The sequence below is a fragment of the Macrosteles quadrilineatus genome, unplaced genomic scaffold (genome assembly GCF_028750875.1).
Source record: "Macrosteles quadrilineatus isolate MER2022 unplaced genomic scaffold, UCM_ALF_1.0 Scaffold_5__1_contigs__length_97177068, whole genome shotgun sequence".
NCBI classification, from domain to species: Eukaryota; Metazoa; Arthropoda; class Insecta; order Hemiptera; family Cicadellidae; genus Macrosteles; species Macrosteles quadrilineatus.
This window is the reverse complement of record NW_026542598.1, coordinates 55,720,157-55,744,226: the sequence shown is the minus strand read 5'-3', so window position 1 is coordinate 55,744,226 and position 24,070 is coordinate 55,720,157. Positions and strand designations below refer to the sequence as shown.

The window sequence follows — 24,070 nt, the reverse complement described above, 5'->3', positions numbered from 1 at the left end:
AAGATCAATAGTAAATATATGTGGACGGCTGTTCAGTAAGTTAATCAACTTACCGGTAACTTACACAAGGTCTGATGCTGCCTCTATTGTATTACTTTAACTTAATTATAATCCAACTAAGTTAGCCCACCTATTCACAACTCTTCTAACAAAACCACTGAAATTAAAAAAAAAAAATAACAGAGCTGAAGTAATAATCTTGTCCATCTACTTACTAACTTAGGGGGACAAACATCCACTTCACGAGCAGGTGAATAATTATTCATACACATGTCCAATAGATATTTTGTTGGCCCAAGTTATTGAGGCCCATGCTGTAAATTTTAATTCTATCACAGATGAATTTATATCAAAACACTTGTTTTTAGGCTGTTTTAGTTGTTCCTGCATGCGACCACGATACAAGAGGCTGGTTGATAACATTTTCCCGCCAATACCTCAGGTAATTTATAAATCATGTCAGTCATTTTTAACCCTAATTTCTCTTATTTTAAAGCTGTTAACTGGTTTAAAAATAATTTTAAAAATACTTTAAATCGAAGCAAAGGTTTTTTTTAATCACAATTTTGTCAAAATTTTTTTTTGTTTAATCACAAACTTTGTCGTTGTTTGTGACATAATCACTTGATTTTAGAAAATTCCAGGCAACATTGATAACAACGCCATCGTTCGCCATTGTTGGCCTTGCTGATATTTGTAAAATCATTACTATAGAGTCTTTAACGTTCTCGGTGTTTTTGCTGAAATGCCCAACAGCACATCAATAGGCTACTGCTAACTTTGCCGATATTGCCAGCTTTGTGTCAATATTTCTTGCTCCTTCAATGTTTGCAGCAACATTGCAAGATTTTACAACATCACTAGCTTTGACAATGTTCCTGTTTACATATTTATACTAGGGTCCACGAGAGTCTGCAGTTGGCGTCAGCCTATCACAAGACAGGGCTAGTGCGACGTTGCCATATCGCCTGTTGACGACACTAATTAAAATTATATACTAAACAATATTTTCAAATCAGCTGGTATTATTCGATTTGGCAACAACACGCAATCCTCATTGGCTCCTTCAAAGTCACATCCCCCCCCTGCATGCTCCCTCAACTGCATACTCTCGTGGACCGTACTGTAGTTTTGTAGGCTATTTAAAACTAAAAAAAAAAAATTGAACTTAAATTTGTAATAGGCGGATTTTCTAAATAAGTTAGCAGGTTTAGCAATTAGTGGGACTCTACCCTAAAAAAAAAACATTGAGTTCATTCAGTAATAATATCCGAACAGTACTATATAACTGAAAGACTTATTTGTTCAAAACGCCATAAACAAAGGTTGGTATCTGGAGTATCTGAAAGGGATCTATTGAAGCTAATCGGAAACTAGAGTATGTATTCAGAAATGTTCTTGTTACTTTAATTGTCACTATGTATTTGATTTGCAGGATGGGTTAGTGAAAAACAACATGGAGAAGTTGACATTTTATTCACTCTCTTCTCCTGAAAAACTAGACCGCATTGGTGAATACTTATACCAGAGAGCTTGCAGAGACCTGTCCAGGAAAAGAACTGGGTGAGTCTTCTCACACCATTGTCCATTGGGTTTTATGTTCTCACTATTGAATAAACGTTGGTTTATTCAGTGATGTAATTAATTATGTTTATTCTAAACATGTTTTCCCCTTACCTCATGAACCTAAAAAATCATAACTATTTTAAAAAAGTTAAAAGTTTATGGTGGACACACACAGTAAAAATTGAATTAAAAGTTGCATGATGAAGTTCAGTTCAGTTGCATGGTGAAGTTGAGTTGATGAAGGTTCACAAACCTTTTCGTCACCATTGGCACTGAAAACCCTCTATTGTCACCTCGTCAGATCACACTTAGAATACTGCTTAGTAGTGTGGTCTCCCTACCAACACTATCTTCAGGAAAGACTCCAGTCAATACAAACTCGGTTTATCCGCCTAGTGAGTCTTCGCCTTGGATACCGCTAGGCAGATGTTCCAGTGTGCGCCTTGGCAGCTGTCTTGAATCTTCCTACACTGAAGGAAGGAAAATCTTTGATCTGATGTTCCTACATAGACTGGTCAACGGAGAGATACTCTGCCCGGAGTTGCTTGAGCGGATTAGTTTCCACGTCCCAGGAGGGGGTACCAGATCGAGGGAGCTGTTTGCTAGGTCCCACCATGCTACGCTCTACAAACAGCACAGTGTCATCGTTCGCATACAAGCCCTGGGAAACTCTCTGCCGCCTGATATTGATTTCTTGAACAGTGGCACCACTGGTTTCAGAAGATTGATCAGCTCCCTTCCACTTGGTCAGTGAAGATGACATATCTGCTTCAAGACTATAAGACAAGTCTAATCTCTTATTAAATTTGTTAAATCCTTTTTATGTTTTGTTGGCCTCGTTGCTCTTTATTGTTATCTTCGTCCTTATTGTTACTTCATTGTTATTCCTTTTGTTATTGTTATTACTGTTTGCACTTTTGTTATTAGTCATCACTCATCAACTCAATAGTTGTATCACAAAAATTGTATTCTGTATGTAATGGTTGGTCCGTCAATAAATAAATAAATTATGTCTGATTTGAGGTAAAATGGTGCAACTCCCAAAGGATTCACCCTAGCCATCCCTCGTTAATGTTGTACTATGGGCCTCTCCCATCAACTTCTCCCACAGACAAGTGCATGAGTTGAAAATAAGACTAGAGAAGGTATTCGAACCCTCAACCTAGGGTTCTGGAGAGAGATCGATCAGACCTAAGGGTCTAACGTGCTTACATCCATGGTCAACCAAACACCCAAGCTTAGCAGTTTTAACACGTTCGCTGCGGCACGTCAAATAGCGGGCGTATCCCCAGTGCTGCGCAGCCCTCAGCGTCGAACAAACCCAATTGCCGCGTGTGATTGGCTTTCCAATTTTGGTCTGACGAATAGCAAATAATGTGCGGGGATATCCTGCTTTACAACAAGAGTCGACGTAGTTCGCTAAACACCCACAGATAGCAGCACTGCTTGGAACGTAGCCGGTCCCATTGGAATTGTATTGCCAAATTGAGGGAAAAAGACGGGACAAAAAGTAGATTTTTGAGATTGCCAGACAGGGATTTTACGGGGAAATTTACTATCAACCTACACCACAACAAAATGCAAGTCACATACTACACGCTAACGTGGTATAGGTCCGCTTTCGGCCGACGCTAGAGCAAAAAGGAAGATATGCAAAAAGCATTGCGGAGCGTTCTCGATGGGGTACGGACGCACCGTACGGGGGCCAAGCGCTGTACCCGATCGGGAACGGCCGCATTCTACGTGTTAAACTTGACTCTCAATATAACTTAAGTTGCAGCACGTGTTACGTATATTTGTTAACTTATTCTTGCTTATTTGCAAGGGTAAGTTGGGTTATGCTAATCTGGCCATTATTAATTGGGCCTTTGGAGCTCAAAGTGTTCAAATACTTTACTTTTACCGCTAATTACAGATTTTGAGATTTTATGAAGGATGCAACTAATATTTTTAAAGTCACTCAAAATACATGGGTACAAAATGTAAACTTTGTTTCTCGAATGCCGTAATCCGTTTTTGTAGTTATTATTTTATTACTCTTGTGTGCCCTCAGGTTTGTGGTAATTGCAATGGAAGCTATGGATCAGTTGTTGGTCGCTTGTCACGCACAGACACTGAATCTGTTTGTGGAGAGTTTTCTGCGAATCGTACAAAAACTTTTGGAATCCATGGAACCTGAACTGCAGATTCTGGCAACGCAGTCGGTAAGTTGGATCTGGTAACTGGCCAGATATAAAAAAAAATCACAACTATATTAAACATATTTGGGGTTTTTTAGGGGTGATTTAAAAAATGGTTACAGCATCTTTGTTTTTCTTTTTTGACTGATAACTGTTCAATATTAGTTTAAAATATGATTTAAATCCATTATCCAATTTCAAACGTTTCCACAAATGATACAAAATACAAAGGATGTCACTCTCATGTTTTACTCCTATTTGTTCTACATGTATTTATTAATCTTGATAACTAGCAACAGACAAATTCTTTCTATTAATCATATCCTTTCTTGTGTTTCGAAATTGGAGTCGATACGATCAGATTTTACCTGTGCTTCGGTTGATCCATAGTTTTAAGATTTACAGTAGCAGATTTTCATTTATTTATTTCTACAGTAAACAGCAATTTTACAATATGTATATCAAAACCAGATGGTTTACACAAGTATGAATACAAGGATTGTAGTACATGGCCCAAGATGACATTTACAAAAAGACTTAAAAAAAGATATGATTGCAAATTACATTGATAGATTTTGACTCATTACAAAATAATCATAAGATAAATATTAATTTTCGCCTTCCAAAAGAAATTTGGAACCTACAACAGTTTAATGCACTTTTAAATAATTTGTTATCAGTTTGTGAGGTTTGCCAACATAGAAGAGGACACCCCTTCTTACCATCGCAGATATGATTTTTTCGTCTCCAAGTTCTCATCAATGTGCCACAGTAACCATGCAGACCCAAATGTTAGGGACAGCATTCGGCTCGCAGGCATCAAGGGACTGCAGGTATTGCTAAGTTACCGTCCAGCCTCGGTATAACAAATCTGAAGGGAGCGAACTGAATATTCGTTATATCATGGATTTCTTTAAAACGAGGTTTGTTATATTGAGGTTAGGTTTGTAGGAATTTGGCTAAGTCGAGGAAGACGCAGACAATTCGTTTGGTAGAGGTTAAATTCGCTATGTAGAGGTTCTGACAATGATAAATTTGTTATATTGTGTCTTTTTTTATCCGGGATCATGAAAAATTTGTTAAATCAAGGTCATTGATATGGTTTGTGCGTTATGTAGAGGTAAAATGTGCGTTGTATCTTATGGAGAGTTCTATTGTATAAAAAAAAAATTATGTCAAGGTATTCGTTATATTGAGGTTTGTTATATGAAGGTTAGACTCTACTATTTATTATACTCGCTCTAGTTTATAAATTACATTGTTCTGAAATCTTTCCATTTCCTTCAGACTATTTTAGCTCTTTTGAAACCATCCTCATGTTTTGGGACAATCTATAGAGAAAACTGATTAGGAGATGCTTAGGCCTACAATGTAGCCTACTAATGTAGTGGCAGTGATAAGGCCTCTGCAGATATTTTACAACAGGTGTCCATAATAACAAGAGAGAATTTTACGTGATTGTAAACATTATTTTAACCTTAAAGATGGCATTCTTGTTACACATTTGGTAATGTACTGTTGCAATAAATTCGGGTAAGATAGCAAACTTACCGGAATGAGAGAAAATCTGATCTGGCCCAAGATATACAACAACTTCACACTGTGACCAACAACTTTAATACTTCTGCATTGACAGCATTTTCAACCGGGACGAGAGATAACTTCAGTTCCAACTGTGGCCAGGAAGTTTTTTTAACAGTGTTGCAAACATTTACACATTTTACAGAATATTACGATAACACATTTGGTTGACAATGTTGTCAATTACAAAGGAATGATTCTAGTGTTTTTGTATGGTGTAAGTTGTTTGTATATCTTGTGCCAGATTGGACTCTATCCCACCCTGGTTTTTTATGTCTCACCTTCAAATCTTGGGATGTCGCTTTAGCCCGGAACCATTTTACAGGTATACTTCAGGCTAGGCCTAAAAGGGTTGTTGTGCTATTACTATAATAAAATCTGTTGAGTTTTTACCTGTAAACTCGGAGACCAAAATCCCACACTACCATAAGACCAGCGTGCTATATCCATTCGGTTAGCCTGCTATAAAAAAGTCCTTGGGAGAGTATGATTAATCTATGATGGTAATTTTATAATGTACAGTATCCAGGTTTAAAAAAATGCAATTGGAATAAAAACTGAGAAGTTTGATGATTTTTTTTTCAAATGGTACTAAATTAAAGAAGATTTCTTGCTGTTTAGGGTGTGATCAGGAAAACTGTCTCAGATGACCTGGTAGAAAACATCTGGGAGGCCCAACATATGGATAAGATTGTTCCATCTCTTCTCTACAATATGCAGGATTCAAGGTAGCCTACATAGAAGAAGTGGTGATGTATTTAACTTTGACTAATTGGTTATAACAGTCTAGTTGTCGTTTTTCTATCTTTTTTAAATAATTTTAACCATTCTAGAGTTATTAAACATATTGTATTTGCTAATCAGCAAATAAGTAGTCCTAGTACATTTCTAATGTGAATCAAATTCTGACCGAGTAAATTTGTTCATGTTTTTATTAGGGAGACAAAACAACTTATACAGCTAGAGTACAGGCCACGAGAGTCTGCAGTTGACAGGCTAGCGCGAGGTTGCAAAATCACCCGGTGACTTTACCACTCGGCCACCATCGTGGGCCATGGCGACACTAATTAAAATATACTTATCAATTTCAAATCAGTCGGTATTAATTTCCAGCGTGGAAACAAATTTGTCAAACTAAAAATTATAGAAATAATCATAGCAAAGTTTGATAGCATGGTACTTTAACGATTTTAATGTAAACATTTATTAATAAATTATTAGATTTCGCAACAACAATTGGTCCTCGTTGGCTTCATAGAAGTTACGTGTTAAATAGGCTTTTCCCTCAACTGCACTCTCTGATGGTCCATATTGTAGTATGGTGAGGGATTATTGTGTTCACCTGGTAACTGAAATGTTGTTGGTTTCATCGTGAAAACCCTCAGTAGCTTTATGATTGTTTTAAACTAGGCCCAGTTGTCATTAGGCTTTTGATACATGTCACAGGAAAGCTGAGGAGGCTGATTTTAGTCAGGTACGCAGTTGCACAGATCACCTCACTCATGTTACAATGTTTTCATAATCAGCTTAAAATACACACCTAGAGTAGCATTGATGTCTTAAAAGTAATTAATAGATAAATAATGTATGAAGACTATGAAGCCTTGTAAGCCTGCAAATGTTAAGTTTTTTTTCGTTTGTTAGGTACTTGGAGAGAGAGGCCAACAGTCCTGAGCCAGAAGAGGAGAAGAACTCGCCTCCGTCGCTGGCCGAGACATGCATCCGAGAATTAGTGGGTCGAGCATCCTTCGGCCACGTCAGATGTGTCCTCAAACCTGTCCTCAAGTGAGTCAAACTGTTGAAAGGACAAAAATAATATAATTATTGTTTTCAGGATATTGACATAGACATGTAATCTGTATTGACCAGCTGTAGCCTGTATTTTACTCAAAGATTGAATGAGCTAGCATAGAGTGTGCTACTGTCAAAATTATATTTTTCTCTTAGTTTTGGATACTTTGATCATTTATGTGACACAAAATATGCCATAGTTTTTATTAACCCTCCGAGTGTCCATAGTTTATTTAGGCCTTAATGTCCACCTATTTTTGGCGCATTTGCAAGGTTTTATTAAAACGGATCTGAGAAGCTTAAAACAATGTTAATTCTAATGTTCTATATACCATTTTGTTTGGAAAATCATGGGCTTCAATATTATATATAAAACATAAGGAACATTAAAAAAAAAAAATTTTAGGTAAAAAAAATATAATTTTCAAAATTTTCAAAAAAAAAATAAGTTCGCGCTCAATGAAATTGTATAAATTATAGGCCTATAAATATTTGAAAATAGCCACTTTGTTCTAAATTTTATGAGGATTACAAATATATAATAATATAAGGAAGTAGATTTGCAAATAAATAAGTTATGGGCAAAAAACTGATTTCAGTTATAGCGTTTAGCTAAGAATGCATAGCCTAACCATAGCTAGGAATCTGGCTGATAATTTACATCAATATCACTACCTACTTCTTCAGGATCATCAACCAGCACTTCAAACCACTTAAATCTTCTTATAATGCACCACGTATATCACTACTTTTGATTTTTAACACTAAAAAAATTATAAACGTAATAAAACACATCAGTTATCGGTCCGGGGGAACCTAGCTGTTTACAAATACACGCACGTCAGCTGTCTGCTACAATATTTTCGGAACTAAAATGAATAGCACTTAGAGACAGACCTCTGGAGAAAGCTTAGAATATTACGGAAAGAACGATACCTAACTCGATCCAGTTCAATCCGATTCAGTCAGTCATAGAGCCTTCGCCGTAAACGATGTTTGTGCGTCTTAAACTAGACGCGTGACCCTACACAAAGTGTGTTGTGCGTCGATTTTTTGACGCGTGACCCTCGGAGGGTTAAGATGTCGTTTCGGTTCAGCTTGGGTTGTGTACCACAAATATTAGTAATTGACAGCAGTGCACTCTGTTGGTGGCTTATTTCAACTATGTTAATTAGTATTCTCAAATTTGACGAATCTTTAAAATGGGAGTGGGATGTCTACTTAGGCCTATCTCAATAGTCAAATGTGATATGAATCGCAATTCAATTCACAATGTTAAATTGTATAGTCCTGTATACATAAATGTAAATACAACTTGATTTTGCTAGCACAGTGAACTCGACCCCAGTCATCAAACCAGGAAGGTGTATCAAAACATTATATATCTAAAAAATATCACTGAGCTGTTATTGGAAAATGGTACACTTATTCAATATTTGGACTCAAATTCACAACCCCAAAAAGACCCAAAAGTTTGCCAGCTAATTTATGTCAACTCGACCACTGATTTTTATGTTTACTTAGCCACTGACTTGACATACAACATAAAACTGATTTTACTTACCTGTGAGGTCTCACATAAGCTTGTTCAATGTCAGCAATATGTTTAATTGTGTTTACTGTATTGCTTGCAGACACTTAGACCATCATGATCTGTGGGTTCCTAACCAGTTTGCCATCCACACTTTCAGAATCATCATGTTTTCTATTCAGGTAAGATGATGAAACTATTTGTGTGCAGCAAGACCAAAACTAAAATAAAAACCTTACAAAAAATTTGGTTTTGTGAATCAATTGGTAAATCTTAAAAATCAAAACTCAGAAGTTGAAAAATAGTTTCTGTCATTATTGTTTTTTTTTTAGAAATCTCCCTTTTGTTTCTAAAATGTGAAGGCCCGAGCCTTCTATCATAGACTGTCCCAGGAATCATAAGGAAATCATAAGGAATCTCAGATAAACATAATTAATTTCTTCCTTGTTTCCCTCTAAACAATTGTGTGTCAGTCATTAATGACTTTAAAAGACAACTAATTGCAATTTTTTTTGTTATTTTACTACTCCAAAAATTATAGAGACAAAATAGTACTCACACTATTAAATCTTAAGCTAAATTTAAAGCATTTTGAAACAATATTTTAACATTCTGTAAGATTTTTAAATAAGTTTAACATGAAACTAATCTTGCAAATACATTCACATACTACCATACTGTTTTAATCAAATTGCTTAATTTTTTGTAACCATAACCAGACCAGTAAATTGAGTTTTGTAATTTGGTTTTTCAAGTTTTGATTTTGTACATGGTTTTAAGCTCCAACATTTCTAATCTGACAATTAATTACTATTAGTTATTATTAATTGAATTTATAGTACCGTACACTATAGTATTTTGTATTTAATTAGTCTCACATTATGTACATATTCAAAATAACTAGGGTCAACTTGAATCTTTCTTTGTACAATAAAAGAATTCAAAGTGAAAATCTTCGCTAATATAGGAAGGAAACACTGTAGCTTGAATTTCTCTCAAGCTGTTAGATATTGTCTATGTAATGTTGAATGTTGAATTTCTTTAAGTTGTCATGAAGATTTATTTATTACTATTCTAATCTCACACTTTTGACCTTTCATATCTACCTTCCTCTTCCTCTCACAAACAAATTAAAAAAGACTCAATCTCAATATCATTCACAAAATGAATCATTGAGTGCCACAAACCTCATAAGTGATAGATTGACTAACAGACTTTTCCATTCCATTTTAAAGTGTTCAGGTAAATGTTTTTTTGTGCCCTTGATTTGCAGACTGTGGCAAAATAATTAGAATGAATTTATTGGTTAGGGAGTTCATATTTCTTGAATTTCTTTCAGCAAGGCAGTAATTTAACTTTAGTTTATACCCAATACTTTCCTGGCCTTAACAAAGTTAATAATGTTTTAAGAGTGGCACCTAATATTCTTTCAAATTCACCTCTGACCCATAATTTGTTTTCCAAACCCCCAAGACTAATATACAAAAAAAGCTCCTAACTTGAAATTCATTCTTTCAAAACCCAAACTACCTCCCACTTCCCAACCATCAGCAAAACCTTCGGGCTGTAATCAATGCAACAAACCACGATGTGCCACTTGCAAATTAATCATCCCATCAAAAACTTTCACAAGCAGGCAAACAAAAAGATGTTATAACATAAATAGTAACATCACCTGTGAGTCTACTAATGTAATTTACCAAATTTCCTGCAAAAAATTGTCCTAAAGACTACATTGGCAAAACCACAAATGCTCTTAGAGTTCGTATGAATGGCCACAGATATGATGTAAACCATCCTGATAAACAAAAACCTGTGGCTATTCATGCAAGAGAGCATTCTCAAAATTTTCAACAATGTTATTCATTAAAAGGAATAAGAAAATTGGCAAAAGACGCATCAGACTTAAAATTGAGACAGCTTGAGCAAGCTCATCAATTAACCTCTTGAATCCCAAGTATTGGCATAGCCAGGACTTCCCCCCAGCCCGGGTTTTTTTTTGCGAATTTGCAGACATTTAGAAAAAAAATTGTATACAATCTAATTATGAAGTAAACATAGTCATATATGGATTTATTTTGTTCAGAAAGAACAGGAGAAGCTGAAAATAGTATAAAAAGTAAAAAAAAATCATTTTAATTTTTTTAAATGTAAGATAACATAAAAAAATGTAAATTTTTTCCTAGAAATTTCAAAAGCAGAGTTACGGTAAAATTTTAAAAACAATTTTCCTCTAAATCCAATATATACTCATTGTAGGAAATTCAATTCCCTACATGGAAATATTTAAAAAAAAAACAATCTATAACATATACATGAATTATGTCAAAAAATGTAGTATGACGTAAAATTTGAAATTGCAGATTTTTGCGCCATTCTGTAACATTTATGAGATATACAATATAATGTTATTTTTAAGTGCAACTTTAAAATTTATCAATGTATGTATACTGTAACATGTTTTATATGAGTATATATAATTATATATATATATATATATGTGTGTGTATATACATATGTATGTGTATATACTACATGTATAAGGCAAGTCAGAAAATATGGAAAATAAATCGTTGTACCTTTATAGTAATAACAGGTAAATAATTACATTTTACTGTACCAAAATACAAATTTATTTAGGCAATTGAGTAAAAAACATTACAATTTATTGGTCAAAATAAAAAGATAAATTCTATTTACAAGCCAGAATTGAAAAAGATTATGAAAGTCTAACGTATCATACAACTTGTCAAAATGAAAAATGAAAATATATTACTAGACAAACTGACAAAATATGAAATTGTAAAACCAGATAGGCCTACTATAAATTAGGCTAGTCAAAAATAAATATATTTTCAAGTCAGAATTTACACAGATTATGAAATTCCAATCAAATGGTCAAAACAGTCAAAATAAAAAAATCTAATCCATTTACAAGTCAAAATTCACAAAGATTATAAAAATTTAAAACATATCCCACAAGTTATCAAAATGAAAAATGAAAATATATTTACAATACAAAACTGACAAAGATTATGAAATTCTAAAACCAGATAGGCCTACTATAAATTAGGCTAGTCAAAAATAAATATATTTTCAAGTCAGAATTTACACAGATTATGAAATTCCAATCAGATGGTCAAAACAGTCAAAATAAAAAAAATAAATCTATTTACAAGTCAAAATTCACAAAGATTATAAAAATTTAAAACATATCCTACAAGTTATCAAAATGAAAAATGAAAATATATTTACAATACAAAACTGACAAAGATTATGAAAGTCTACAACCAGATAGGCCTACTACAAATAGGCTAGTCAAAAATAAAAATATCAAATATATTTACATGTCAAAATGCACAAAGATTATGACATTCAAAACAGATCCTAATAGTCAAAACAATCTAGGGTAGCCTATTTACAATTCAGAATTGTCGAAGAGTATGAAAGTCTTTCATGCAGGGGCTGATGCAGAGTGGGACATCGCCGCATGGAACGCACATGTAATATGTGTCTGTCCTCTTTGAAGGTTTCCTCTTTGTGTAGCGACACACATGACATTTCCTCCGGGGCCGTGGGTTGCTAGGGATGGCAGGAATTGGCTCTAGAAAATGTCGCTGAGTCAGGCGCAGAGGTGTTTCACCGGGAGAAGGTCGACCGCCAAGTGGGTGGGTTCTCGCAGGGCAGTAGATCTCCAATATGTCCCTTACCAATTCTTTTCTGAAATCTGACAGGTGGGAATTCCTTCCAGTCTTCATTTTCTTAAGAATATGGGAATTCCTAATGGCTACGTCGAGAAGATGGAAAAATAGCTTCTTATACCATTTTATGGTTTTCCTGGCTGTCACATTGAACGATAACTCCATATCACCTACGTCAACTGCTCCCATATTAGCATTATAGTCTAAAATGCTCTTCGGTTTTTTAATTTTCTGTCCGGTTTCCCAGTTAGTTTTACCACTTTCCGCAATTTCAGACTGGTGCATGGTTGTCAACATCCTGACCTCCCTCTTATCCTGCCATCTCTCATACATCATTATGTCTGTATGGTGAACATCGACATCACCTACTTGTGGTATCCGCGGTAGCTTTTTGGGCAAGCCCTGCCTGTCTGGCAGCACGGTACCACACATGTTTACATTATGTTTAAATAGCTCCATTGCTAGACACGGACTTACATACCAATTGTCTAGGTAAACTTTGTGGCCTAAACCAAAGAAGGGTTCTAAAAGGGTTAGGACCACTTGTCCCGTGATGCCTATGCCCTCTAATCCGGAGAAACCTAGATTTGTCTCTGCTCCAACATATGGCAAAATGTGAAGCACTAGGCTCGTGTCACAGTCCGATAGAACGAATAGTTTTATGCCAAACCTTGCCCTTTTTTTGGGTATATATTGTCTGAAAGATAGTTTACCTTTGTATAAAAACAAAGTCTCGTCAATGGCAAGTTTTTCAAACGGTGTGATTTTATCAGTCATTTGTTTGTTCAGGGAGCACAGAATTGGGTTTATCTTATGTAATCTGCCAAGAAGTCGAGGGTTGGGGACAACCGAATTGTTGAAATGTAGCATTCGAAGTATGGCTTGAAATCTATTCCTGCTCATAACTTCCCTGAAGATTTTGGTTTCAATTAATTTATCAGTGGACCAATAGTCCCTAATTTCATTTTTCCTGACATGTGACATTAGAACACACAATGCCAAAAAACATAGCATTTCATGTTCATCGACTGGTTTCCATGTATTTAGTTCATTTAGAGAAACGTTTTCTAGGTGAGAAACCACTTCATTGAAATACAGATTCGTTTGTTCTACAATGTGGGAAACCAGATCGAGTGGAAACATTTCGAGGAAAAATTCCAAATTACTTGAAGTTTCAGTCAAATCCACATTAGGATTTATTCCACTGTTGGAGTCGTCAAAATCAAATATTTGAGGGGTAAAATCCGTGTCATGAAGCCAAGGAAAGGTTACTTTTGGTTTTTGAACCCTCCTCCTTTTCGTAGGCCTAGGTCTTGGGTCATTACTTGTATCAACAACAATAGGCCTACCTGTATTTGAAGCATCACCACTAGGCCCAGGAATTACAACAATTGGGGTTTGTATATTGTCTGTAAGATCGGTAATGGTGGTTTCAGCAGTAATACTCACTGGAGAATCTGCTCGTGTTTCGTCAAAAACATCTTGTGGCGAATCTGCTCGTGTTTCATCAAAAACGTCTTGTAACACTAAAACTTCATCGTCACTCAACCTCAAGTCATCTTCACCAATGTCAAAATCCACTCCCGACACATCACTAAGATTTTCATTGTCTAAATATTCACTTATTTCGTTTTCACGAAGTGATCGCGATGTACCCGAACCACTCGCCATTGTAAATAAACAAACATACAATACTACGCAACGCAACAGGTGATCGGTAAAATGCGAGTACTACAAACACAGCTGCTGTTTATCGATCGCTGCAGGGATGCCGGTACAGCTAGCGCAAAACAAAATATACCACTCGAAAGGCCAGATTTCCCCGAACAGAACGGTATCAAACACAATATACTTCTTCTTCTTACATCGATGTAGAAAGCGCGGCAAATTTAAACTGTGCCACGGACGCGGCGGCGCGTCGCTGGGCCGGTAACGGGGCTAGTGCACGGACGCGCGGGCGCGTCGATGGGATTCAACAGGTTAATACTTGTATCTAAAACACATTCTGGTCTAAATTTGAGATAGTATTTTCTTTCTTTCTTTCTATCAACATTTTCATTTTTACTTCTTCATAAATTATTATGTATTTTGGATTTTTGCTTAAACCATCTGATTCAGAGTGGTAAACACTTCTATTTGTTATTGTTTGTTTGTTCCTGAAGAAGGCTAATGCCGAAATATAGAACTTTTTTAAAAAGTGTGTGTGTTAAGATTATTTTGGAAAATTAACTTCAGTTTAGTAATGTAAGGTAAGTTATGTGTTTATGGGTACAACATTTTGCCAATTGGAAATCACTAACTTTTGAAACTGTTTTGTGCATTTTTCTATAAAAAATTCAAAAGTCCTGTTTGTAATCAATTAGCTAATCATTATTTTTAACCCTCCCAGTGTTACTTGACGAAAATTCGACAAGCAGCACACTTTGTGTAGTGTTACTTGTCGATTTTTCGACACGCAGACATCGTTTACGGCGAAGGCTCTATGACTGACTGAATCGGATTGAACTGGATCGAGTTAGGTATCGTTCTTTCCGTAATATTCTAAGCTTTCTCCAGAGGTCTGTCTCAGCGCTGTACGTTCTCTGAACCGATCGTAATTGTAGCAGACAGCTGCTGACGTGCGTGTATTTGTAAACAGCTAGGTTACCCTCGGACCGATGACTGATGTGTTTTATTACGTTTATCATTGTTTTAGTGTTAAAAATCAAAAGTAGTGATATACGTGTTGCATTATAAGAAGATTTAAGTAGTTTTGAAGTGCTGGTTGATGATCCTGAAGAAGTAGGTAGTGATATTGATGTAAATTATCAGCCAGATTCCTAGCTATGGTTAGGCTATGCATTCTTAGCTAAACGCTATGTACTGAAATCTGTTTTTTGCCCATAACTTATTTATTTGCAAATCTACTTCCTTATATTATTATATATTTGTAATCCTCATAAAATTTAGAACAAAGTGGCTATTTTCAAATATTTATAGGCCTATAATTTATACAATTTCATTGAGCGCGAACTTATTTTTTTTGTGAAAATTTTCGAAATTATATTTTTTTACCTAAAAATTTTTTTTTTGAAAAAAATGTTCCTTGTGTTTTATATATAATATCGAAGCCCATGATTTTCCAAACAAAATGGTATATAGAACATTAGAATTAACATTGTTTTAAGCTTCTCAGATCCGTTTTAATAAAACCTTGCAAATGCGCCAAAAAAAGGTGGACATTAAGGCCTAAACTATGGACACTTGGAGGGTTAATTAGGTTATCATTTTGAAACAATAAACTCTATGTGTTCATTGAAATTCCAATCCATATTCCAATATTGAACAAAGGCTGTGAGCTATAACAATAAACTTAAGATGTTTATTTTTAATTAGTTTGAGAGTTGAGCACCAGTTTTACAAAACACACTTTGTCCCACAGTCACAATACTCGTATGCTGTCGTGGAGAGCTTGATGAATCATCTGGATGAAAACTCCAAGTCCAGTCCTAAGATACGCACCAGCATAGCCGATGTTCTGTCCAAGATCATTGCCATAGCTGCTGAGGAGAGTGTTGGTACGTTATACTTGACCACTAGGATCAATGGCCAAATACTTCATTGGAGGGGTGTTTATTAATGTGTTTAAAGGTTAAAGGTTTGACTGTTTTTTTAAGTTGACATCCAATTCATATGTTACGGTGAAAGTTTAAAGCCAGTTTTGTAGTGAAAATGAACAAATTTGAATTATTGAGCCATTGACAGAGTGTGTAATGTCAATTATGCCAACTTTTTTAACCAATCCAAACTGGAAAGACTACATATTGTAAACCATGGTGTAAGTTCATGTCTTGTAAACTATCATAGCATCAAAAACTTAAAAATCAAATCAAATCTTTACACCAGCACACACTGTGAATGGTGTATTAAACTATGTTCTTTTTGAGTAAAACAATGTGTATACAGTCCATGTATAGATGAGATGTTTACTTCAGTATGAATGATACAATACAAATTAAGTGTGTGTAGGACTTTCCTCATTGAAGATCGACATAACTTAAATAGGTATAGAGTTAGCTTACCTGAGAAAATTAGGGGCTAATTGACACTCGATAAGATAAAACACCGATTTTTACTTTGTCCTGGTGTTGTACTACTCATAGAGTAGTTTGAAGAAAAATGCCATTTCGGTTTTATCGTATTCATTTTAATACAATTTCTAACCAGCCAAATGACTTTCCTTTCAATTATATAACTTAAATATTGATTCCAATTTTTTCATGTTCAATTGCATGTGCAAAGTCGATAAATGAAGATCCTATTCAAGATCCATCCAATCCCTTGCATATATGAGTCACTCAAGCAACGTGATTAGTTGTATTCCAATTTTTGTAGTTTATTTTCTCTTAAGACAATACATTCCCACCACATAGGTCCGTCAGTGCTAGAGATCATCAACTCACTGTTGACACACCTGAAGGGCAGTGTAGGCCGTGAGAGGGGAAGTGGAGGGGAGGAGAGGCAGTATCAGGACGCTCTCATCAACGCACTTGGAGAGTTTGCGGCTCACTTGCCAGACTACCAGAAAATAGAAATCATGATGTTCATTATGAGCAAGGTATATTAATCCTTCTTGTGCTTCATATTTTAAGTGGATTTTTGGTGATGTTTATGTTATTTGAAAGATTTTTTACGCACTTTTTCATCATGATCGGTAAAATCTGTGTTTCACTACGTTTTGGGATCTGGTATCAGATCTTGTCTTCAGATGAGAAAGTGATAGGTACCAAAAACATAACAATCATAGCATAAGTTGGAAACCCACCAAAAACACATAAAGAAATCTATTATAGACAAATCAAGAAACAAACAACTCTGAAAGAAAACAATTAGTACAAATAGAGGGTCACAATAGACACATCTGCATAAGATGGTGGGTCTCAAGCATATTTTATAATTGATTTTTAAAGGATAGCTTGATGGCAAGTAGCGGCACCTGTTAGTTGATATTAAAGGTATTGAGGTTTTTTTCATTGGGGGTTTTCAATGGATTAAATTGTAGCTGTTTCAGTTGCTTCTAAGTGTACACCTAAGTGCTATGATCATATTAAGTCTTTTTTGTTGTTGTTATAATGAAATTATCTTTAGTCCATCTATCAATTTTTGCAGTAGTCTACAGTTAATGGAAATGGCAAGTTGTTAAGTAGAGATTGACTACTACCATCTTGTTTTGTTGATACTACTGTGACATTACAGGTGCCATTTATCGCAGAGAACACGAGAGGCAGAGGTGACGCTTTACTACAACAGATGCTACTCAAGTCCCTACTTACGGTAACTATTGACTTTATTCAGAAAATGTTGAATGCCAGAGACAAAGAAATAACAGTCAGTATTAGAAACTAATGACTTTGAATGATACCAGTCTAGACTTGTCATCCAATATGTTAAATTATTTTTTTACATTTATTGTGTTTGAGTGTGCTTTTGTTGACTAAATGTCTATCTCTTGTCTTAGGCAAGATTTTTCAACTTTTTTTTACTACTATTTAGTAACAATGCCAGAGGAAAAGCAAGAAATTCAATACACCAGAGCCCTGCTAATCGGAGGACCAGATTTTGTTCAGATGCATGGAAAACAAAAAACATTAAGTATATTTATGGCTGAAAACAGACATAGGCTACAGTTGAACGCCTCACATCTGACCTAGGCATAAATGACTCCTTGAGATATCGATCTTAGCGTCCTACCGCCTACTTGTTTCCTGCTGTGATCGTGAAGGACATTCTCGATTTTTTCGTGACTGCTGAAAATGTTCACGTATCCTTGACTACAGACGAGGCTATTGATTTCGCTTTGACCGCACAAGATGTCTTCGATTTTAACGTGACCGTGGCAAACGATCGGGAGTTTGCAACGAACGCTGAATTTGTTCTTGATCTCACCGTGACTGCAGAAGGTGTTCTTGGTCTTACCATGACCGCAGAAGATGTTTGTGATTTTACTGTGACTGTGGAAAGTGTTTACAATTTTGCTGTGACCTCGGAAAATGTTCTCAATTTTCCTGCTACCACAGACTATGTTTCCACAGTCAACTTTTTCATGCACTAATGGAGTTTCATGAGCGTTTAGGCAAGCACGTTGCTGGGTGTTAAACCCATCTTAAATCCATATTACAACAAAATTGCACTAAAATCAGGTTTTCCCTGTGAAATTTCAATATTCAAGCATAATTCTTGGTTTCCAGGTCAGTGGCCTCCGTGAGTTTAGTACAGTACATTACTCACATTTTTGACTAAAAGTTATTTCATAACATGTATTTATTGTAATGTGTATTATTTTTGTTTTACTTAATTTAACTTTTTCACTTGAAAAAGAGTTGCTTTTGCTAACCGATATTTTGCCTTTTGGCCATTCTAACCATCGGTCCTGTCATGGTTGGGTATGAGTGGTTTTATTGTATATTGATTCCACGATTACTACAAAAATGTGATTGTTTCCTGTGATCACAGCAGCATCTTGATCATTTCCCACAAACACATTCTTCTTGCTAAACAAATACCTTAAAAGAAAACCATCAAAGCACCGTTTAGGAATGGACGCTCTGCAGTAGGCTATTGCCAATAGATATTAGATATCTAGACGTATTCCAAATTTGGTTCTATATACAATTTGCAGACAGGCTTCTGAGTCATAAAAATTTACAATTCCTGGTTTTATGGTTGGCACCCTTGTTAGCATTTCGGAGCATTGTTCTGAGTTTCGATTAACATTCGGTTTATGGTAGAGGGGTTCTGATGAGAGGGGCTCTGGTGTAGATCAAGTATGGAAGTTTCTCAAATTAAAATAAATATATAGTGAACAAACATCCACTCCATAAACTGGTCAGAAACACAACTTAAAATCTACTAAGAGAAGATTACAGTATGTTTAAACTAAAAAAAAAACTTGTGTTTGCAGGTGGGACGCAGATATCACACGGTGGCTCTCAACACAACATTCCCTATGTCGTTCCTCGACCCTCTGATGAGGATGTCTCTTAGTCATGACCCTGACATGAGGATCCTTGTACAGAGAATACTGCAGACTCTGCTGGACAGACACAGCAACACGGAGAAGCTGCTTAAGCCAGTGTCAGTAAAATATCATCCATCTAGCCATCTAGGTCTTCAGCATGAAACCATGCCACCAAAACAAGACGTTTCAGCCTCATTTTCTTCAGCGTTTCAGCCTCATGACCATTTTCTTAGAAGTAACACAGAGTACTTGTGTTTCATGAGAAACAGGTCAATTACATAATATTCAGAGATAATAAAACCTCTTTGGAGAAAATCAGCATGGGTTTCAAGTTTCCACTTGGAAAATAGTAAGCGCAGCCTAATCTGTCATGGAATAAATAATTGAATCAGTCAATAGTTTTGTTATTTTTTTGTCAATGTTTTGTTATTTTATCCAACTCCTCAGAAGTAACTGAAATACAAGCATTGGTTGATATTTAAAGAACTTTAGTTATAAAAAAAAAATAAATAAGAAAAATATAATAATAAGGCTACTATATATAAAGGAAAATTGAACAAAAAAAAATGTTATTCCCAGAAAACTGAACTGATGAATTTTAAAACTAGACAGAATAAAATACTTTTTTAAGAAATGTGTTTATCAAAGAAATGACTTGTAACAGCAATCCTGTGTCTTGCAGCATCAACTTATCAGAACTGGAACTAGTGGCGGAGAAGTGCAGCCGTTCCGACTCTATATTCCTGCGCAAGAACTCACCTGACATGTTCCAGTGTTTCCTGGACTCGCTGGAGCTGGAGAATAACACGGTAGAGAACATCGAGGCTGTATACACGACCATAGCTCTGCTGATCGTGGAGGTTGGCTGTGATGACACCATCAGCGACTTCCTCAATCTGATGCTCAGGATACAGGTTCGGCCATTGTCTGTACAAACCTCCTAAATACAAAATTTTTTCTGTTTATTAATCACCTTATTCAGAAACCATGATATGTTTAAATTTCTAAAACTTATGGAGCGTTCAGCAAACCCATACTTTTTGGTTAGTTTGGAAAGATGGTTGCGTCCTTTTCAACTTTATCTCTTTGTCTCTCTCTTTCCCACAAACAGTTGTTGTTCAAATAGATCCATCCCATTGAAGTTGAATTTGAATAGGTAATTGATTTTGATTTCCCAAACTTGTAAGCAGTAACATCCTCTGCCTCCTAGGATGTGTCCAAACTGAGTTTAAAATTTGATTGGAAAAAAGTTTCAAGATTCAAAAATAAGTGTTGATTGAATGAACTAATAATCTCATATTCATGTTATTTATTATGTCAGTCAGTACTTTAATTTTTCAGTGTATTCTGTTTGTGAATAACTAGCAGTTACTTAATTTGTTCTTTACGATAAATAATAAAAATGTATACCAATGACAAAAATAGTATATATATTTACTTGACTTAATTGTCAGCTTAATTGTTGGTATTTTGTATCCTCTAGGACCTAGCCATATCGAACAACAACAAGCTGCCCCCAGCACAGAGATACAATCTGCATGCTGTGGTGGCTTGTCTACTTATTCTGCTGCCTCACATAGTGGCCATCTCCCCACTCAAGGACTACAGCGAGAAGGTAATGTCATATCACGTACACGTTTGAAAATATTTGCATTATGATTTTGTAATAAAAAATTTTAAATATTGAAATTTTTCATAGAATTGTTTTTAGTTGTGATTTCAAACAAATTTTTGCTTAGAATATCTGTTAGATGCATCTGTTTATATAATTTAATTTTTGAGTTTTAAAAGAAACATATTATGTATTTTCATATTTATTAGTACCCATGGTTTTTTTATTGACAAAAATCATTTAGAAAAAAGAAATATAATGTATAAATGATACAATTTTTTACTCTTTAAATTCAATAGTGTGACCCTGACTCTTATCATAACACTGTGAAAAGAGCTTGAGAAAAGGATGTAGTTAACAAAATGAGAGGTCATCAGAAGTGTCTCATTAATGTTGAGTCAAATATGTATCACTCTATTTCTCCAAATATGCCAATTAGGCTAAAACTCTTGATTGCTACAAAGTAAAAACTCAGTCGGACAAGCCCTGACATCTACTCAGTGCAAGGAAAATCTCCATAGGTTGATGCCGGATAAGAACTGTATCGTGGTAGACTATAGTTTTATTCTACTTTGCCCCTGATTATCTTAAGACTGCCTTATCCTTACATGAAGAAATTGTAGTAGTGTAGAAATAAACTTGTGAATAATATGTTTTGCCTAGCCTAGTTGCAATGAAATACTTTAATTTTTACCTTGTAGAAGTTTTGAACAGCACACAATGATTGACAGAGGTCTCAAGTTTGAATTTTCAACTTAAACCATTCCAAGCCATAATACTGTTAAATTACTGTAAAATTTGTTGAAATAATTCTTCCTTTTCTATTTTAGATCATAGAAGAGAGGAAGAGCCAGAATGCCAGCCATCTCCTGCCAGAGCTTCTGGTCCACTATGACATCAGGTAAAAAATGAAAAGAAGTTTCAAAATTAACTAAATAAACTACAATAGAGTCCTGGAAATTAAAACTTTGGAAATCCAACAGTCTGCTTAATCCGAAACCAAAAAAGGATATTCATATTTTTAGGGAAATAAAACTAAGTATGAACATTGAACAGTGATAAGTGTTTTAGGTCTGCTACAGATATCAGTATACTATGTCATTGTCAAAGATAGGTAGTTTGTGTGGTCAGCAAAACAGACAATGCTTTAGTTCTACACTACATAGGTTTTAAAAGTCACCTATTTTGTTGTTAAAAATCACATCTTTCTTTTGCCAACATCATGCTTTTTTCAGCAAAATCATGCCAACATCTTTAGGAACAACATCTGTATATTTTTTTATGCAACTGTAGGAAATGATTATTACTGTGCTAAACCCGTAGTGATGTTGGATGTTGTGCTTGTCACACAGGTCACCAGGACCAATAGACCAGCTGCTGGTAGACAAGAACACCGTGGCTGAATGCTTGAAGGCTGCTGGTCTAGACTCTGCCCATGTCACACCTTCAACCATGTCGCACAGGTATACAATAAAACAAAAGCAAAAGATATTTTAGTACTTTTTTGGTATACCAATATGAAACAGACTATAGCTGACTCCTTAGCTAGCAATTGAACAATTGACAATTGGGGTAATAGTAAAAACTGAGTGTTAAAATGCTTAACATTTCAAAAGTGCACCTCTGCCATTAAAACGCTTTTAAAAGCGTTATAAATTGGTAAGAAAAGTGAAAGTCTAAATATTACATTGTTGTAATACGATAGAGAAGCAAGTTGATTAAAGTGTAACTTTGAATGCAAATTTAATTGTCAGTTTTGGCAAAGATTTAATCTCATAACTTTCCCTCTCAATGTTTCACTAGCCACATTAATCATCAAATAAACATGTGTTAATTAAGACAAAATTAACCAACGGAGCCACAGTTTTGAGATAAAATAATTTTTTGTCAATTTTTCTCTCTAACGTTCCATGAAAATTTTGAAAGCCTGATACCTACCTTGAAGAAAGTTGTGCAAAATCTCCACTAATTTGAAATTCAAAACACAATAGATCTGATGTTTTAATGGAAATATTTGAATTTGAGTAAAAAATTAAATCAGGCAAATGTAAATTCACTTGGTCGGTAGGTTAACTGCAGCGGAGGTATTTTAAAATTATAAGTTCTGTTCCTTACCTTACTTTAGCTGTTTTTGTTTCAGTTCCTTATTTTCCTTTTCCTCTCCTAAATCCAGCTTCATCCAGTGGGCTGCGTCGTCTCAGTTTGATTTTTTCCGGAACTCTTATGAATGGCGCAGGTCATAAAATACACTTTATCAAACATTATTTTAACAGGGCTATTTTAAGAATGATCCTGAAATAAATCTGTTGTCTTGGCATTACATTATTTATAGAGTTCTAAATATTAATCTAATTTTTGAAGTGTGCCAGGTTAAATTTGTTTTCTAGGTTAAGTTTTTTTTAAGTTTATATTTGAGTACTGTAGGTACTATTTTTAAATTATAGAGTTTAAGAAATCGTCTGTAAGTGGTTAAGAGTCTTCCATAGCAAAGTGGCAACTCAAACGCGACCATGCGACCCAATTCTGGTGGCGCTCTGTAGAACTACCTGAAAGTTTTTGCCGGTATTACGCGTGCCGCATCACACAAGTAGTTCTCCCGCGCCCCTATTCAAACGCTTGTAGGCGATGAAAAAGAAAGCGAGTTGACGACCGAGGCTAGGTCGACCCGACCGACTTCGACATCTGTTTTACTGTCTCTCTTTCTTTGCATGTGTAGGGGGTGGCGAGGGTTGTAAAATTGCTGAAAGTGAAAGGGACGTCGCTGACGCTACATTCCTAGTGTTTGGCCCCTAGTTGCTAACACTGGGTCGGCTACTCGAGATCATACAACAGCGTGTGCTTCGTACACATTTATTGGGAGTTACTAAATTGTCCAAAAGAAGTATTTCCAATGTTATTTTCTGATTTTAAAATTGAATTTCTTCTGTATCATGTCATGTTTTGCAATATAACATGTTCCATTACGAAATCTGTGGAAAATCCTTTTATCACAGTAACTACAATTATTTCTTATTGAACTATCTTATATCTATTTTACGGGGTTGTTTCTGCCTTTTTCACCACTTTTGCTATAGTTTATCATATTATTCTAGACAGATCATCATAGGTTCA

At 35.3% G+C, this 24,070-nt stretch overlaps 1 protein-coding gene across 5 annotated transcripts in view; it reads left to right on the top strand.

The window, feature by feature from the left end:
* LOC128994497 (protein EFR3 homolog cmp44E) overlaps positions 1–24,070 on the top strand; it is a 43,654-nt gene that overhangs the window by 5,239 nt on the left and 14,345 nt on the right. For 4 of the 5 annotated variants that reach the window (XM_054419087.1, XM_054419088.1, XM_054419089.1 and 1 more), the window contains exons 2-16: positions 369–442; positions 1,436–1,563; positions 3,620–3,770; positions 4,427–4,579; positions 5,949–6,055; positions 6,972–7,112; positions 8,753–8,831; positions 15,772–15,907; positions 16,763–16,947; positions 17,586–17,663; positions 19,291–19,463; positions 20,030–20,261; positions 20,831–20,962; positions 21,790–21,860; positions 22,312–22,422. In XM_054419087.1, coding sequence (XP_054275062.1) covers positions 369–442; positions 1,436–1,563; positions 3,620–3,770; positions 4,427–4,579; positions 5,949–6,055; positions 6,972–7,112; positions 8,753–8,831; positions 15,772–15,907; positions 16,763–16,947; positions 17,586–17,663; positions 19,291–19,463; positions 20,030–20,261; positions 20,831–20,962; positions 21,790–21,860; positions 22,312–22,422 — 1,951 coding nt within the window. Of the gene's footprint in view, positions 1–368; positions 443–1,435; positions 1,564–3,619; positions 3,771–4,426; positions 4,580–5,948; positions 6,056–6,971; positions 7,113–8,752; positions 8,832–15,771; positions 15,908–16,762; positions 16,948–17,585; positions 17,664–19,290; positions 19,464–20,029; positions 20,262–20,830; positions 20,963–21,789; positions 21,861–22,311; positions 22,423–23,099; positions 23,231–24,070 lie in introns of those variants that run through there. The other variant, XM_054419091.1, reaches the window with a different exon arrangement.